Below are 16576 nucleotides of genomic sequence, written 5' to 3' on the forward strand. Positions count from 1 at the left end.
TTTCTCACTTAGCATAAATGTTTTGAGGTTTATCCACATTATAGTGTGTACCAGTACTTCATCCCTTTGTATGCCTGAATCATATTCCATTACATGAATATGCCTCATTTTGTTTATTCATCAGTTGGCTGGACATCTACCTGGACTGTTTCTGCATTTTGGCTATTTGAGTAATGCTGCTCTGAACACTCATGCACAAGCTTTTGTGTGGACATGGGTTTTCAATTCTCTTGGGCATATACCTACAAGGAGAAGTGCTAGGTCACATGGTAACTCTCTGTTTAAGCTTTTGAGGAACTGCTAGCACCATTTGTTGGTAAAAAGATTTTTCCCTATTGTCTTGGTTTAACTTTTAGACCTCACATTTCTCTTTCTGATAGTTATAATTAGGGGTCCGTAAGATCTAAAAATGCTTCCAACAGACTCAGTCCTTAAAAACAAACCTATGGAATTCCAAAATGGTTTTCATAAAGAAATTCAGGCTATTCGTACCATTATGGAATTATGGAAATGTCAGTGACACACAAAAATACCTTGCAATCAAAAGATAAAATCTGTATTAAATAAACTATCATATGTGTGAAAGAGTATAAACCATACAGGATTCATTGTTCAAAGAAAATTGATTATATCTAAACAAAGTGGTGTTGAGAGAGGGCCAGCTAAAAAAACAGCCAGTTAAAAAAGAATGTTTATATAAGGACTAAATAAAAAGTTCTCAGAAGGGGTGAGGTATAGCTCAGTGGTAGAGTGCTTGCTCAGTATGCACAGGGTCCTGGGTTCAATCCTCAGCACCTCCATTAAAAAAACCTAAAAAAACCTAATTACCTCCCCCTTCCAAAACAAAAACAAAAAACTCAAAACAAAAAGTGCTCAGAAGGCTACTGTGAACCTTCTAATGAGTAGTTAGGCAGTCAAAGCCTATAGAGAACCCCTATCCAAGAGGCTATCAACATAAAAATGGCCTGCAAGCTTACGCACATGAAAAGCTCCAGAAAATTAATTCCTAGAAGATGATGTAGAAGGGGTTACATGCTGCTTTCTATGTGAGTCTGAAATTTAGAGCCATACTATCTAATGGTTAATTTGGGAATAGCATTTAATATGTATGTTAAGAATTAGTTTTCATTTTTCTCAAAAAATGCATACAAATATGAATAAACATTATTTTAATAGAGTTTTCTCATTTAAAAAGATGAACTGAAAAAAATCAGTTTATATTATTGTACAATTAAATGAACATCATCATAATGACCTTCACAAAACTGATGTATTTTTAAAGACATGAATTTAAATGGACAGAAATTAGGCAAGGGTCTGAAATAATGGGTTTTTAATTCTACACATAGGTGACCCTGGACACATCACTCCTGAGTCTCAGTTTCATCATCTGTGAAATGAGGCTCTCATCTTCTACCTGTTGTGACTTGACTTGTCAGGATTTAATGACATAATCACAGATAAAAATGCTTATAAAAGTTCCTGGGAGATAGTATTAGGCACTTATAATTAATTTCCTACTCTTTTAAAAGCAGTGACCTCACCTTAAATATACAATTCTTGTTACCTTGGCTATGTATTTCTCATAATAATTTTTTTTTAAGAGTAGGTCTTGGTAAAATGAACTAGATGAATACTCGCATGTTTTACTTACAAGGACAGGAGTGATGCTAGCTCTTGTCAGCATCTGTTTTACAAGTCTGTATCTATCATAGAGAGGTTTAACAATGTGCCTTTCTTCCCTGGTCACCTGAAGCAAGAAAAATGGAAATCACCTAGTCATCAGAAATCTAAAATTTCTAAAACACTGGGCAAGATAACTTTCCCTTCAACTTTTAAAAAATTATTTTAAATAAGTAGGCAATCTCCCAAATGTAGGAAACAATGCTCTATGAAATGGCTCTGAAGATATGGGCCACAAAAGTGATTCATGCTCTTTAAAATAGAAAATCAAATCTTTTTAGCAAGAGAGACATTACCGGCCTTCCATGTTGACTTTCATAATAAAGAAGACTTTTCTGGAGAGAAGTTTTCTCTTCTACCAAATGATCTTTTGTCATTTTCTAGAATAAAAAACCAAAAAACAAAAAACAAAAAAAACCCTCCCATTAGCAGCATCATTCTCTTCACCCTCACAATGTAAATAATTAGGCTGAAAGGACAGCCCATTACCACTCTAGCTTAGGTTAGTAAGAATGCATCTTTTGCTTATGAATTTGCAGGCAACATTTTTCAGTCTCCTAGTAACTACGTACCAACCACCTTTGGTGGTCTGATTTATATTTCATCTGAATAAGTTATGAATACCAGAGCTTAGAGATAGTGGGTAAATTACCCTATTTGTGTTCAACAACCTAATCTGTAAAATGGGGGATACTTCACCTACCTTACAGAGTTCTAATGAGGACTAAATGAGTTATTATGTTGTAAAGGTATTTACGACAGTGCCTATTCAGCACACAATAAGCAAAATAAATGCCTATTATTTCAATTTTGCACATAATTTTTAGCGTTATCACTATAAATTTGTGTGTGTACACACACACACAAAACACATGCATACACAAGTCTTAAAACCTGGTAATTCTCCTATACTATTAAGAAAATCTGGCAGTATAGCAAAAAGATCCTGAAAAAAGCTCAACAATGTCGATTTGTGACCTCAGACTTCTACTCTATGACCTCCGTTTCCCCTCATCTGGCACTTTCTTTATACTGAAAATAAAATACCCTTCTCATATCTCTTAGCACTCTAATGGTAGTAGGCAGGAATTTCAAATTTCTTTGCTTATAACTCCTTCCCACTTTGCTCCACAGCATCATCTTTTAACATCCCAATGAATCAATGTACCACGAGATACACTTTAACTCAAACAAACTCCACTTATCTCTAGGACACCGTTTCTCACCAGTATCAAAATTAGAGGTTAAAAAAAAATCACTTGATATTATCTTCCTATAACAAATATTTTAGATTATGTACATGTAGTAGAAGATAGCTGGGTGTAGACTCTTTGAAACACTGTGATTTCAGCCTCAGGCTTGAACCTTAAACTTAGGAGAATGAATTTCAATAAACCTAAGTCAACCTAAATCCAAAGGAAAGGAGGCAGGGAGAAGAGGAGGGTGGTATAACATAAAACCAAAAACAAGAAAAACTGGAGAAGGGAGCGACTAGACTTTCTAATCCAGCTGTCTGAAGCGAGAAAGACTCTAATATTTAGATCATAAGGGGTACTCTTCTATCAAGATAGAAATGCGTATCAGTATTCATCATTGTCTGGATAAAAGTTCACCTGAGACCATCTACCTCTGTACTCTCCCAGCAAATACTATCTGATACAAGATCTTGGTTGCCAAGTGCTTTGACCAGGACTGTCCTAGGCATAAGTTTTACTGAGTAATGGTTCTTCAACAAAATTCAGTTAATCCTCAAAACCACAATGTGTTAGTATTTTAATGGGCATAATCATATCCACATAAGTCAGTGGCTGTTGAAGGGACTCAGTGGCAGAATGAGCATAACATAATCAGTCAGGAACTGGCATAAGTTAAGAGCTCAATACATATAGCTATTAAGATACAAGGCCAGGATTCAAACTCAGGTATGTTTCATGCGCTTAACATACTCATCTTGCTAATTACCTCCAACAGAAATGAAAAGATTGCATTCTAGGTTTTTTTAGTTTTATTATGACTCAGGTACTTCTGTTGTGCTGATAATAATCATGTTTCTGTATCAGCAGAATACCTAGACATCTTTATGCCATGATTGTAATTATTTCAGGGAAACTAAAGGCTAGTCTGCAAAAACTATAGCTCAAGATTACTTTGATATCTTCTGGAAGACATCTCTCAACACGTTTTTCTTTCAGTCTTTTCAGAATAAGTTCAACTGTTGCTTCCTTAGATGGCTTCTTCTCTTTCTGTATGATCCTGGATTCATCTTCATTCTCTTCATCTTCATGGTCTAGAGAAGAGCCAAAGCTTTTTGGAAGAGTGTTACTACGTGGACGTGTCTGAGGTACAAATTCTCCATCAGAGCTTTTGTGTTTTGCATCTACATTTCAGAACCAAGAAGACAGATCAATAATACTGATTTTAGTTAAAATACAACTAGGTCAAAAGAGATGCGAGATGTGCAAAAGTAAAGTATGTATCAACAATATACAAGGTTCAGATACTTCAAGGTCACATGAAATATTTATATACAGCAAGAGAACTATACTGTTTTTCTTTCAACCAATACTCACAGAAAACTTACTGAAGTAAGGTGCTCTCATGAGCATACAGTAGTAAACAGACATGGTCCCTGTTTTCACAGAGCATATATTCAGGAAGTAAAAACCAAAAACTAAGCAATCAGATTCAGAAACAAAATAATTTCGAAGAGTGGTAAATGCTTTATAGCACTTTTATCTTTATATCTTCTTTACAGAAGAGAAAATAGAATGATGCCACAATGTTAAAGGAGTGTGCTTTGTGGAAAAGCAACTACTTGGGATGGAATTGACCAAGAAGGCCTTTCTAAGATGGTGACATCCTAGTTGAACATGGAATAAAAAGGAGCTAATCTAGCAAAGAAGATTTAGGGGAAGAGCATTCCCCACCAACTGAGGCAACAGCTAGGACAAGGGCCCTAAACAGTGACATGTTTAAGGAAGAGAAAATGAGAGAGGAAAGGGATAAAATGGGCAAAGGACAGAATATAAAAGGCATTGAAAGCCAGAGTAAGGAGTTTGGACTTTACTCTAAGTGGGTAAGGGAAGCCCACTAAAGGGCTATGAACAAGATAGTAACACAGTTTTTTTAAAAAAGATAATTCTGGTAACCATGCAGAGAATACACTGTAGGGCAATAGAGTGGAAGAAAATTGGGAAACTAGTTAGTAGGCTAATAATTTAATGACAACCATTAGTAATACATTCAAGGTAATGATTTTCACCAATGACTGGAAACTGGTATTAAACAAGGAAATTTTTAACAATTGTAGAGGAAAATTCTAAGTAGTTGGAGAACTTATTTAGCCACAAGAATGTAAACTCAATGACAATAGGGACCCTGTCTGTCTTGTTCACTGATATAACCTCAGACGTCTTCAAGTACTTGGTACTTACATACTAAAATTTTTGCTGAATAAATTCAAAGGAATAAACCAAAATGTGATGCTCCAGATTACAAACCCATACTTGGTAAAGATGATTTTAAAAATATTAGCAATTATTAAAAAGCATACTCATTGAACACCCACAAGTAAATATACCTTAGCAACTGCTGTAACTCCAGTAACACAAGACCTAGTTTGTAATTCAAGATGGCTTACAATTTAGTCTTTGTAGTATACACAGTTGATCATGATTAGATATTCCTAATCTTGGATGAAATGCCAACCAAAAATCCTTAATAACCAGAAAACTCAGAACTGCTTAATAGTTTAAATATATTCCAGATAAACTTCATAATATAATACCATCTATGAATATACAATCTGGAGCACCTTTCAAAAGACTATTACTAATAAAAGCACAGAAAATACATTTGGAAGAATATAATACAGTATTGCAACTTTGACCATAAGTAATAAAAGAACAAAGGAAATATTAATTTTTGCCAGAGTCCAATGTTTAAAATTATTAAAAATTATAAAACTCTCAGACATATTATTATAAAGAATATTTTAAAATGCAAATATATTAGAAAAGTGGCACATTTTATACCTTTAATTTGCTTCCGCAGTTTGGTAAGCTCTGTCATCCATTTTAATACCTTTGGATTGGCTGTAATATCACTGTAGGAGGGCTGAAAAATTAAGAATACAGAATCACTGAATAGGCACTCATCAACCCCTACTCTCTCAGCTTCCAGGTGTTTCAGCTGCAGACTGTGCGAAGTTCCTCTCTGGGAATTTGACTTTGCCCAAAGGAGCTGCCTGGCCCATCAACCCCTCCTCTGGAGCAGCCCACACCCATGACTGGCTGATGTGGAACTAAAAGGCCTGGCCCCCTCGTCTCAATTCAGGTCAATCCTGAACAGCCATTCTAGCTTGAGACCCTGTGGAATCAGGCTGAGGCCTCGAATGAAACTGTATCAGAGGTCTACTTTCTCCTCTATTCAACTCTGCTGGCCTCACTCCTTACCGCTATTGTTCCCCCTAAACACTCCCCCAGAAATCGCATGCACTGAAATCTGTTTCAGAATGCTCTCCAGATAATCCAACCTAAGACAACTCTATGACAATAAATCTACTCATAGATTGACACTGTTCATTCATAAAGCTAATATTTTAACAAATTTGTTAATACCACAATAAAATTAAGATGAGAAATTCTAAAAATAGAAACAGAACCATTAAAACCTCTGTGGGTAAGCAATGGTTATTTTAATTTAAGCACAAAGAGTATTTTACAGTTCCAACAGCAGGGATTTCGCTCAATCCTCATCTCATTTTACTTTAAGTAGAAAGGGCAAGATAAGTAAAGCTCTCTTGGAGTAGGGTCCAGCAACTGCCAGAAGCCAGATTTTAATGTCTTCTGTTTCCAAGTACACGGCTTTTCCCACTTCACGTGTTCTAGTTATTAAATACCTCACCCTTCCACCCCAACCCACCACCAATCTAGGAATTTGTGGTTTTTGAGGGAGCAGAAATAGCATTAAAGTGTGTAAATGTAAAATATTTGCTTTAAAAATTCTATAAGCTGTTTTGCCAATGGAAATGTAAAGATGTAATGGTGCACCAGAAAGAATCCTGGTCTGGAATCAGGAGACTAATGATCTATATAAACTCAGATCTATATGATCACTACTTCTCTGGGCATCTCAGATTCATTGTCTCTCCCAGGAAACAGACTAATGCACTCCCAAGTACGTCCTCACAGTTCCGAAAGATTTACCTCACAACAGGCAATGCTACAAACTTACCTTGCTATTTCTTTCCCTTTCAAACTGTTCCTCAAATTGTCTGATTTTTTTCTGAAGTTTCTTTACCAACTGATATGGTGTTCTGTCTTCTCTTTTTTCATCTTTTGAACTAAAAGATGATCTTCGAATCCTGAATTAGAACAAGAGGCAAACAGTTAAATTTTCCAGTTATCAACATCGTATCTCTTATTACCCTGACATAACACGATAGTATTACCAAGAACTATATCTTTAAAGTGAAATTAAATCCCTAACACTAAAGAACAGGTAATAAAAAGAAACTTAAATTATAATTTTACAGACCACAAAATTAGCTAACACAAGAGGGGATGAAAACACTCTATAATCACTCAGAAGTTGTTTGGGCAAAGGCAGAGAAGAAACAAAGACACCATCTAGCAGCTTAGAGCTCTTTTGGTGTTCAAACAGCGAAGACAAGATGTTAACATTCAGAATCAATATAATTTCAAGTTTTGACAACAAAAATATTTGAGATTGGTGAACTCCACTTGTGGCTCCCCTTCCAGAGTTCTATGTATCAGTCACGAACGAATAAATACACCATGGGGAAACGACTATTAGAGAGCAAACCCCAAATATCTCAATGAATTCAGAATTTAGGGGCCCCCACAATGAAAAATTACAAAAGCATCTTCATGAAATTGGGGAGAAAGCTGTCAACTTCAGGTATGGAGGATTAAAATTTCTCAAAGGACCCGGGTATGTAAGAGGAGTTACCTCTCATAAGAACGTAAAAGTCATATACCTAGCAAAAGAAAGTGCTTTAGACGAGGAATCCAACGTTTCTGGATCATGGAGGAAACGCTGGCTTTGCCCAAAATCTAAACTACGGTGTGATAATACTGGAGGACAATCCTCTTCCAAAGGGTGATGATTCATTCTTCCAGCCTGTGGAGAGAGCTGAGCTTCTCCAGACTCAGAGTCTTCCTGCCAAGACTTAAAAGCAGGAAATGGCTCTGCAAAACAAACACAAAGAATGGTACCATGGGTCTCTTGGTTCCACATGGAAAAAAAGTCACAGTATTAGCTATATGTTCTTTAAATCTTTATCATTATGTAGTAGTTCCTGTAACGTTTATGGCATACTAGGATCTTCATAAAGTCTACTGTAGTTTTTTTAAAACTGTCTGAGCTTCATTTTTCAACCCAGAGTTCTAATTTCACATAAGGAGTTATACTTTAAAATTTCTGAACCCAGTCACAAAGAAAGAAGGGACACTGTCAAGCTCTTTAAAATTCTACTAAACATTATTCTTCAAGTAGGGGAAAGTCTTCATGTAGAAAGAGTGGACACTCAGCAATCCTTAGTTAGGAATTAAACTTAGCCAAATGCTACCAGGTGAATAAACCGTCCCTCCCTGTCAAGTGGCTTTGTGAGGAAGTGGAAGCTATTCTGCATGCCAAACAGAACACTCACCAAAGGAGCACTTGAATTCCAAAAGAATTCTAGTATTTCCAAACAAGCAGCTAACTCACCTGACAGTTTCTGCCTCTAACATTAAACTGCAGTGGTTATTTTCTGTTACAGGATTCCTGTATATGATATGCATTTTAATAATTAAACACCCAATAGTATTACCAAGACAAAATTTGACAGCCTTCTTAATAAGCACATTTATTTGACTGGAGTTATCCTATATGTTCTCAAATGAACCCATGTTAAGATATTTGATGTCTCTGAACAAATAAGGTTTGATTACATACAGAACACATACAGATAAACACAGAATCCACAAATATACTCCAAATACAAACTTATCTTCAAGCATCACTGGAGTCGAGGGGCAGGGAGGAACTTTTCCATCTACACATTAACTTTATACATAACTACAGTTAAAACTGTGATGCTCTGGCTTTTAACAGTAGCAAAAATGAGTTAAGTATTTCAGGATGCAAAAATGGCTTGACAGTGTCAAAAATCAAGAATGATGTTTTCTTTTTCTTCACACAATAGCTAAGGATTGCTACTTTAGTAACTTGGTTTAACTTTATGCATTAGCAATTTAAAGCATTTTTTTTCAGGGTATTAAGAACATAATTTAGTTTTTAAAGCCCAGATCAATCTGATAACTAAAAATTGGGTACAAAGCGTGCAGTCCCACAATAAACCCACCAATAAAGTGATTTTCAAAGGAACCCTTGTACCTGCTTCCCAGCAAATAAGTAACTGGCAATAAACATTTTATGAGAAATCTCATTTTAAGAAAAGAGGGAAGAACAAAATAACAAAATACTTTCTGGGTATCGTTTTTGACCCAGAACAGTTTTCCTGATATATGGGAAAAGCAGGAGAAGGGCTAATAAAAAGGCAAACACAGTGAACCATAAAAAAGCAAAAAAGCTAAACTATGGTGAACCATACTTACCCTCCCCATCTCTCTGCAGATGCATTGTTTTGAAATCAATGAGGGGAAAAGTGATAGGGCATGACGCTAATAAAATGGAAAAAAATGGCAAAAAATACTAAAGTGAACACACAGCACAGTCAGAACAAACCATACACATAACTAACACAAAGCCAAAGATACCAAAAACATTTCCCTAAAACTAGTTAGGCATTCTGCTCAAAAACTTTATTCAAAGAAATTACTACTAACCAAACTTTAAAAACAAACACAAACATACATTTCCATTTCAGCAAGCAAGGCAAAAAACTCAAAATAGTGCTGTTCTACTAAAACTCAAACATAAAACTGAAGAAATGGAAACTTAACCAGGTACTGTTTGAAGCTTTTCAGTATAATTGATTAGACAGAAAGCTATTTCCCTTAGTTTGCTCTTTGAAAAGATCCTACTGTATTTTACTCAAGAGCCAGCAGGAGAGAATCTGAAGAAAAGATGTTGTCCACTTCCATTAAAAGCCAAGATCTTTGGATGGCTGCTACAAATGCATACTGGTGGCAGACATGTGCTACCTGCTTGCTAAGTGCACTCTGCTGACTATCCTTTGAACAATACAAAAAACCAAACCCACCACATACTTAGGAAGAATGAGGTGGGCCTCTATTTGGAGTCACCCTACTTCTCTATTAAGAGTCACATCAAACAGGGTATATCTCTGATTTCAAGGTATATAGGGTCTAAAGTAAATTGGCCCATTAAGGAAGACTATTATTTTGAATATCCTAACTCCCACTTGTAGAAAATCAATCTCTGTATTGTTTGCAAAATTAGAAAGAACAACATGGTCCACTAACAGCCACTCTCTCAAGCACATGCAGGGTTCATGGCTGAGAAGGTCACTCAGATGTCTACTGCTGCTGGCTCTATGAAAGTAACTGACCCTTATTCCTGGGAGAGCCAGTAGGAAGCCTACATGGACTTGTCACAGCTGTTGAGCCAGGTAGCTAAAAGAACAGCTCAGGCACTGAAAATCAGGGATCAGTAGTCCATAGTTAGTTTCTTTCCCTATCTACTAAAGCTGTAAAGAGTGGATTCTAGCAAGGCAACAAAGAGAGCCCAGCATCAGGTTCTCTTTGGGGAAGCCTCCAGAAAGCTGAAGCTGGACAGAGAACTTCCAATTTCCTTGATAATGGAAAATAATTGGTCATCTATGCTTAAAACTTAAGATCAAGACCCAGGCCAAAGACAGTGAAGAGCTATTTATCTGCATCCTCCAAGGGGAAGAAGCATTAAGTTATTTGTCAGAATCCCAGCTTCATCTTTCAGAGACTCCTTTCCTACTGCAGCTCAAGGGATACTCTGTTGACCATCATTCCTTTTCAATGTCTATGCCGGGATAACTAACTAAAACGGACATTTGATATTCATTGCCACCAGTATGCTAATGTATCCCTTAACTCTGGGGAGCATCTTCATAAATTCCAAACAGACTGAATCACCCAGAACAAAATAAATGGAAGGTAACTTCCTGACTAAGTCTAAGTTAAAACACATAATATGCCACTGGGCAAGCCAAACAACTAGACCAAAAAAAAAAAAAAAAAAAAAAAAAAAAAGAGGTGGGGGATGTGTAGAGAGACAGCAGTAAAGATTAGCAAAGACAATGACTTGGTTGGGACTTTTTTAAAATTGGCTATACCTTAAAAATAAAACACTCCAATTGTGATCAGGTGGGTAGACTTAAGGTGGCAAGAGGAGTCCAAGGTATTGGCATTGCAATTTCTCGTTACTGCCACTGTATGTCATCAGCTAACTTGCCAAAGGTGAGATAACCAAGGGATCATCATCCAAGTGAACAAATACATAACTTTAAGATTCCTAAGTGGTCTCCCTATCTCTTGACAAAGGAAGGTGTTCGATCTAGAGGATTTCTGGATCCAAATTTGCTGCTTATTTCCTCTCCTCACCCACAACATTTTATTTGAAAGTTTACAAATACACAGCAAAGTTTAGCATATTTTACAGTGGACATCCATATACCAGTCCCCTAGATTCTATCATTAACATTTTACTATACTTGCTTTATAACATTTTCCACCCCATTAACCATCTTACTTTTTTCATGGATTTCCAAGTACACTGCAGCTATCAGTATATGTCCCCCTAAACACTTGTGCATGCAAATCAGTCACTATAGTTTCATTATTTAGTTTTTGCTTCTTTTGATTAAAAAAAATTATATACAATGAAATGCAAGCCTTAAGTATGCGTGGCTGAGTTTTGACAAATACAATAAACACATATACCTACGTGGCTTGCATTTTAAAATTAAAATTCCTTTCCCTTGTAAAAATTGTTAGGACACTACTCCCATACCTTCATAACCTAACACAGAGATACAGAAATATGGTACTATATTTGCTTACAAATATCCTTGAAGATAATTTTTTTTAGTGTATTCCTGATCATAAAAGGTAGCTATATATAAGCCCTCTACAAAGTGTTGAGATCCCCAAGCCCTAACATACTGAACTTTCAAAGAATGGAAGATAGTACCTGGTTTAACAAGTAACAAAAGTCTACCGTTGATTTTATTTTCTTAATCAGTTTTAACATCCATCTTCACAGTTAATGGATCAAATAAGAACTTCCATTTTAAATGAGATAGATGCCCCATAATTTCATTAGTACATCTGAGTAAAAATACTCACTCTTACACGAATCAAATAAAAATGAATAAGGTTGCTCAGAAAAGGCAGTAATCTCATTACTGCTCTGGATAATTTCCATTACAAATAACATTATCAGGAAAATAATGTGTGTGGGTAAAATTACCTTCCCATTTATCACCATCAGAAACATTCTTCAGGTCTAAATGTGGAATTTGGACACATGCTGCTTCCCCTTGAACACCAACACTTTGACCTCCTGGCAGTTCTGATTCAGTGTTGGCATTCAAATCACATATCTTGCTACTTGAACCCTGTATTTTAAAATAAAGAATGCATTTCAAAACCAAGAAGCTTTTCACATCCAGCTTAAGGACAACTAGCATATATCCTCATGTAGTCTTCACTAGTTTATTGTGCTTGTACAATCAACTGTCCCATTCCCACCATCCAAACTATTTTCAAATATGAATTTGCAGTTTTATAATATATCTTACTGGAAAACCAAGTTTGGACCCTAGTTTAAGGAAACTGTTTTCATAATCACATTTCTTATAAACAAAAGTGGCAAATCAAATGGCTGCATAACTGTAAAACATTTGGTAGAAGTATTATATGTAAATGTCCTTTAAACCTATTCAACCCAAGAGTTAAAGGCTAGATACAATAACTAGTAGATTAAACCTGGTCAAACTTTAAAAACCATAAGAGAAAAATAATTCTTACCAATATCAAGTGTGACAATTTATCACTGTGAAATGACAAATATTCTTTCCTAGAAATACAGGTAAAGTTATTAGGCTTTTAAGAATAAATAGGATACTCTCATTGCATATTTCTTACCTAGATTCTTCTCTTCCCCACATAGTTAGCATTTACAAAGTGAGAGAAGAAAGTGGCAACTGGACATATGCGCATTCTTTGGAGCCCTATATCTGAAAATCACACACTACTGAAAAGATCCACAGAATCAGTTCAGGTTTAGAAAAATTAAGTAACAGTCGCCACCCCCTACACACACAGCCACATCCCAAGAAGAAAAATATTTTAAAAGGAAAAACATACTCCACAATAAGCAGAAACCAAAAGACTTGAACATATAATGGAGAAAATTTTGTAAAATAAATATTAATTTTAACCAAATAGCTTTATTCTCCCCAACTCTGGGACTTTTTTTTTTTACTTTTAAAGATTTGCTAAAAGCATGTCTTAAATTTTAAATCTGATAGTGTTCTATTACAATCAAAACAAGGTTACTACCTCTAAACCTCTCTTTCCTCAAAACATAATGGTACTAGGTAAAAGAAATTTTATAAAATCTCAATTCACCTCTTATTTCCGTAGAAAAATTAACCACTAGCTGTTACAAATGGTCTCTACCTATTTGACCAGTCAACACAGCATCCAGAATCACAGCAGGTTATCAATATGCTGACTGTGGGAAAGTTCTCCCCAAAGACATGATGGCAATTTTCAATGACACATCCAGGTGCTGCTCCTACCCTGCCATAACAGTGTGCACTCAAAGACAGGTCTTGATCTAAATATGGCAGGTCATCTCCTTATATACATAATTACCTTATTCTTGCTGACCATGAGAAACAAACTAAAATTCGTGGCAAGAGAAGGCCCTCCTTCACTAAGAGTGGGAGCAAATCGTGGGATGAACTAAATTTTACCTTAACAGACTAAAAGATCTAATCATCTAAATTTGAGAAATATAAGTATTAAACATGCAAAACGTAATCCACCTAACTAATAAAATCTTCAGACCTAAAAGCAAGTTTGCTAACCTATACACAAGTTGAAGAGAAAAGAGTTTTCTCCAAAAAAGACTGAGTCCTCACTAAATGGACCCTTATTGTTCTACCAAATCCAGATGTCATCATTCCGGGGAATGCCTGTTAATGCTGTTAATCTTATATCTTCAGCCCATAGCTCCAATATACCCTGGGCTGGAAGAGGATCATTCCTGCCTCCTGAAAGGAAGCAAAAGGAACTGCTATAAGCAGGAAATCTGTGGACCTGCAGAATATGGGGATGCTCCAGAGACATGGCTCCAAAGAATTTATTTACTCTCAAAGAACAGGTTTCCCACCCACAATTAAGAGAGACAACGGCATTAATGCAAGTTTATCCTTGCCAGTGGCCTATCATCAAATTAGTAACGCTGTTTGGGATTGCTCAGTATTGACAATCCAGTCTACAACTTCATTACTGCTGTGTTTTTAGAATACCCAATCATCTTTCCTAAGAAAATTATAACACACTTCTTGGCAATGTCTTAAAGAATCATAAAAAGAGTAACAACACCCAAAATCTACTTTAAAACATTCTAGAAAGCTTATGTTCAAAGGGACTCTATCAAGTGTCTATGGAGATTATATGTGGCTGAAATACTCATTGTCTTAAGGATCCCCTTCCATTACTGCTGGCCAAGGACATAAACAAGCACCAACTGCATACAACTGAACTGGAATACTGGGACACATGGAGGAGGAGTTGGGAGCTTGAAGCGGAAGAAAAACATCCCGTACATATTTGTTGACACAAATATGTTACAATCTTTCAATTAGTTATCCATAGTTCCAAGACTAAGAATTAACTCACTGAAAGGTATCTTCAGAGTTATCAATAAATTCCCAACTGGTTCTCAAATCAACCGAAAGTTTTAACACAGGAAGGCAGTGTTCATCCATTTGAATGTTTTCCAAATTATTAATGTCTCTCTGAACCCGCATTCACTCTGAATACTTATGGACATTTCACATGCTTTATACTTTATACATTAAAACAAGAAGTTTGGGTTTTTAGATCATCTAAAATGTATAATGGATAGACTCATCTGAAAAATTCACCCCCAAATCTGTTAAGAGCTTCAGTTCTCCAAATGAGTAATTAATTAGCAACAACAAAAAAAAATGCTTACCTCTCAAGACAGCCATCTTCACTGTCACCACGGTCACTGCATGGCTCTAATAGTATACCTACAGACTGAAAAAAGAATACACCACTGGAGTTCCCATCACTTACATATGAGCGGAAGTTTCTGATCTAAATTAGGACACTAGATTACAAATTGGTCAAATACCCCTCTTTAACATCATTCATAAGCTATAGGTGCTAGCATTTTTTTCACAGAGTAATTTATCTTCCTCAAAACCTGAGTCGTGTGTGTGTGTGTGTGCATGTGTGTGTGTGAAATGAGAAGCCTGCACTTCTTGCTACCCTATTAGGCAATAGGTACTGCTACTGCTATCATATTCTTTTTCCTTCTTTAGAATTCTCTCCTCTAAAAATGATGATCCGCTACTTCTCTTTCTCCTCAGCCATGAACATACAAGTTGGTAACTTCCTACCAGGTAACAGAGGAGTCATATAGTTCACCAGATCCCTTTATTAAATATATTTGAAATAATAACTCCAAACCTCAGAAACACATGAGAATGTTCCCCTCTTTCCAATGGGGGCTCAGTAATTAGTCACATCATCCCATGCCTATTCCTCTTTAAAATACCTACCGAGTCTAACACAAATGACCTGTGCAATACTACCAATTATGTAAACTTTTTAGTGTTTTCTGATGATCACTTCTGAAGTAAAAGGTTCAATCTTCTTAAGAAACTACCACGTGCAGTTTTGTTTAATATGAAAGACAATCTGTAATTACCTGAAAAAAAATTATTAAAATGCATCTCTTTTCCAACTATGTATCTTTGGGAGGCTACATTGTCTTCATATACTTTAAACAAAAGAACATATAGCAAAAGACAGACTGCAGAAGCAGATATGAAAATCCAGTTTACTTCTATTAAGTCAGACAGATGTTAATAAGATTTGTAAATAAGTTTAGCAACACCACTCCTCAAAATAATTTTTTTAAAAAGCTGCTTTTTATTAAGAAAACAAAGCAACCTTATTTATGTCATCTTGAGTAATTTTATTATGTTTAAGACAATTAACAAATATTTTAATTGCTCAGTTTTAATTTCTAAGGTACTAAATATGATAGATATACCTATGTAAACAAAAGCTTTTGGGGATCCTCCATAATTTTTAAAAGTATAGAGAGGTCAGGTCCTCAGGTCCAAAGTGTGAGAATCACTGACCTAGAAATCAGACTTCAGCAACCTTTATGCTCTAGAACAAAGATTTACATTCTTAAATATGAAGGTTTCTGAGCACACAAAATAACCATTACACAGATCCAATATTTAAAATGAAACTTAGAACACTCCCTCATACCATACACAAAAATAAACTCAAAATGCCCTAAAGACTTACAAGACACTATAAACCTCCTAGAAGAAATACAGACAAAACAGTCTCTGACATAATCTTAGCAATGTTTTCCTAGAGCAGTCTAACAAGGCAATAGAAATAAAAGCAAAAATAAACAAATGGGACCTGGTTAAACTTACAAGCTTTTGCACAGCAAAGGAAACTAAAAAGCAAAACAAAAAGACAACCTATGGAATGGCAGAAAATATTTGCAAATGATGTGACTAACAAGGGCTTAATTTCCAGAATACACGAACAGCTCATACAACTCAGTAACAACAAAAAACAATCAAAAAGTGGGCAGAAGACCTAAACAAACATTTCTCCAGTGAAGACATACAAAT

General features: G+C 35.7%; 1 protein-coding gene across 14 annotated transcripts in view; it reads right to left on the reverse strand.

Annotated features, from left to right (window-relative positions):
* Window positions 1-16576, reverse strand: part of FAM13B (family with sequence similarity 13 member B) — a 99677-nt gene that overhangs the window by 4409 nt on the left and 78692 nt on the right. For 5 of the 14 annotated variants that reach the window (XM_074360718.1, XM_010971665.3, XM_045507712.2 and 2 more), the window contains 10 exons: window positions 14881-14945; window positions 12678-12726; window positions 12118-12265; window positions 9306-9371; window positions 7685-7895; window positions 6919-7048; window positions 5718-5799; window positions 3831-4060; window positions 1980-2063; window positions 1655-1750 (listed from right to left, as the gene is read on the reverse strand). In XM_074360718.1, coding sequence (XP_074216819.1) covers window positions 1655-1750; window positions 1980-2063; window positions 3831-4060; window positions 5718-5799; window positions 6919-7048; window positions 7685-7895; window positions 9306-9371; window positions 12118-12265; window positions 12678-12726; window positions 14881-14945 — 1161 coding nt within the window. The remainder of the gene's footprint in view (window positions 1-1654; window positions 1751-1979; window positions 2064-3830; window positions 4061-5717; window positions 5800-6918; window positions 7049-7684; window positions 7896-9305; window positions 9372-12117; window positions 12266-12677; window positions 12727-14880; window positions 14946-16576) is intronic. The other 9 variants (XM_074360721.1, XM_074360719.1, XM_010971666.3 and 6 more) reach the window with 6 other exon arrangements.

The sequence above is a fragment of the Camelus bactrianus genome, chromosome 3 (assembly GCF_048773025.1).
Source record: "Camelus bactrianus isolate YW-2024 breed Bactrian camel chromosome 3, ASM4877302v1, whole genome shotgun sequence".
Taxonomy (NCBI): domain Eukaryota; kingdom Metazoa; phylum Chordata; class Mammalia; order Artiodactyla; family Camelidae; genus Camelus; species Camelus bactrianus.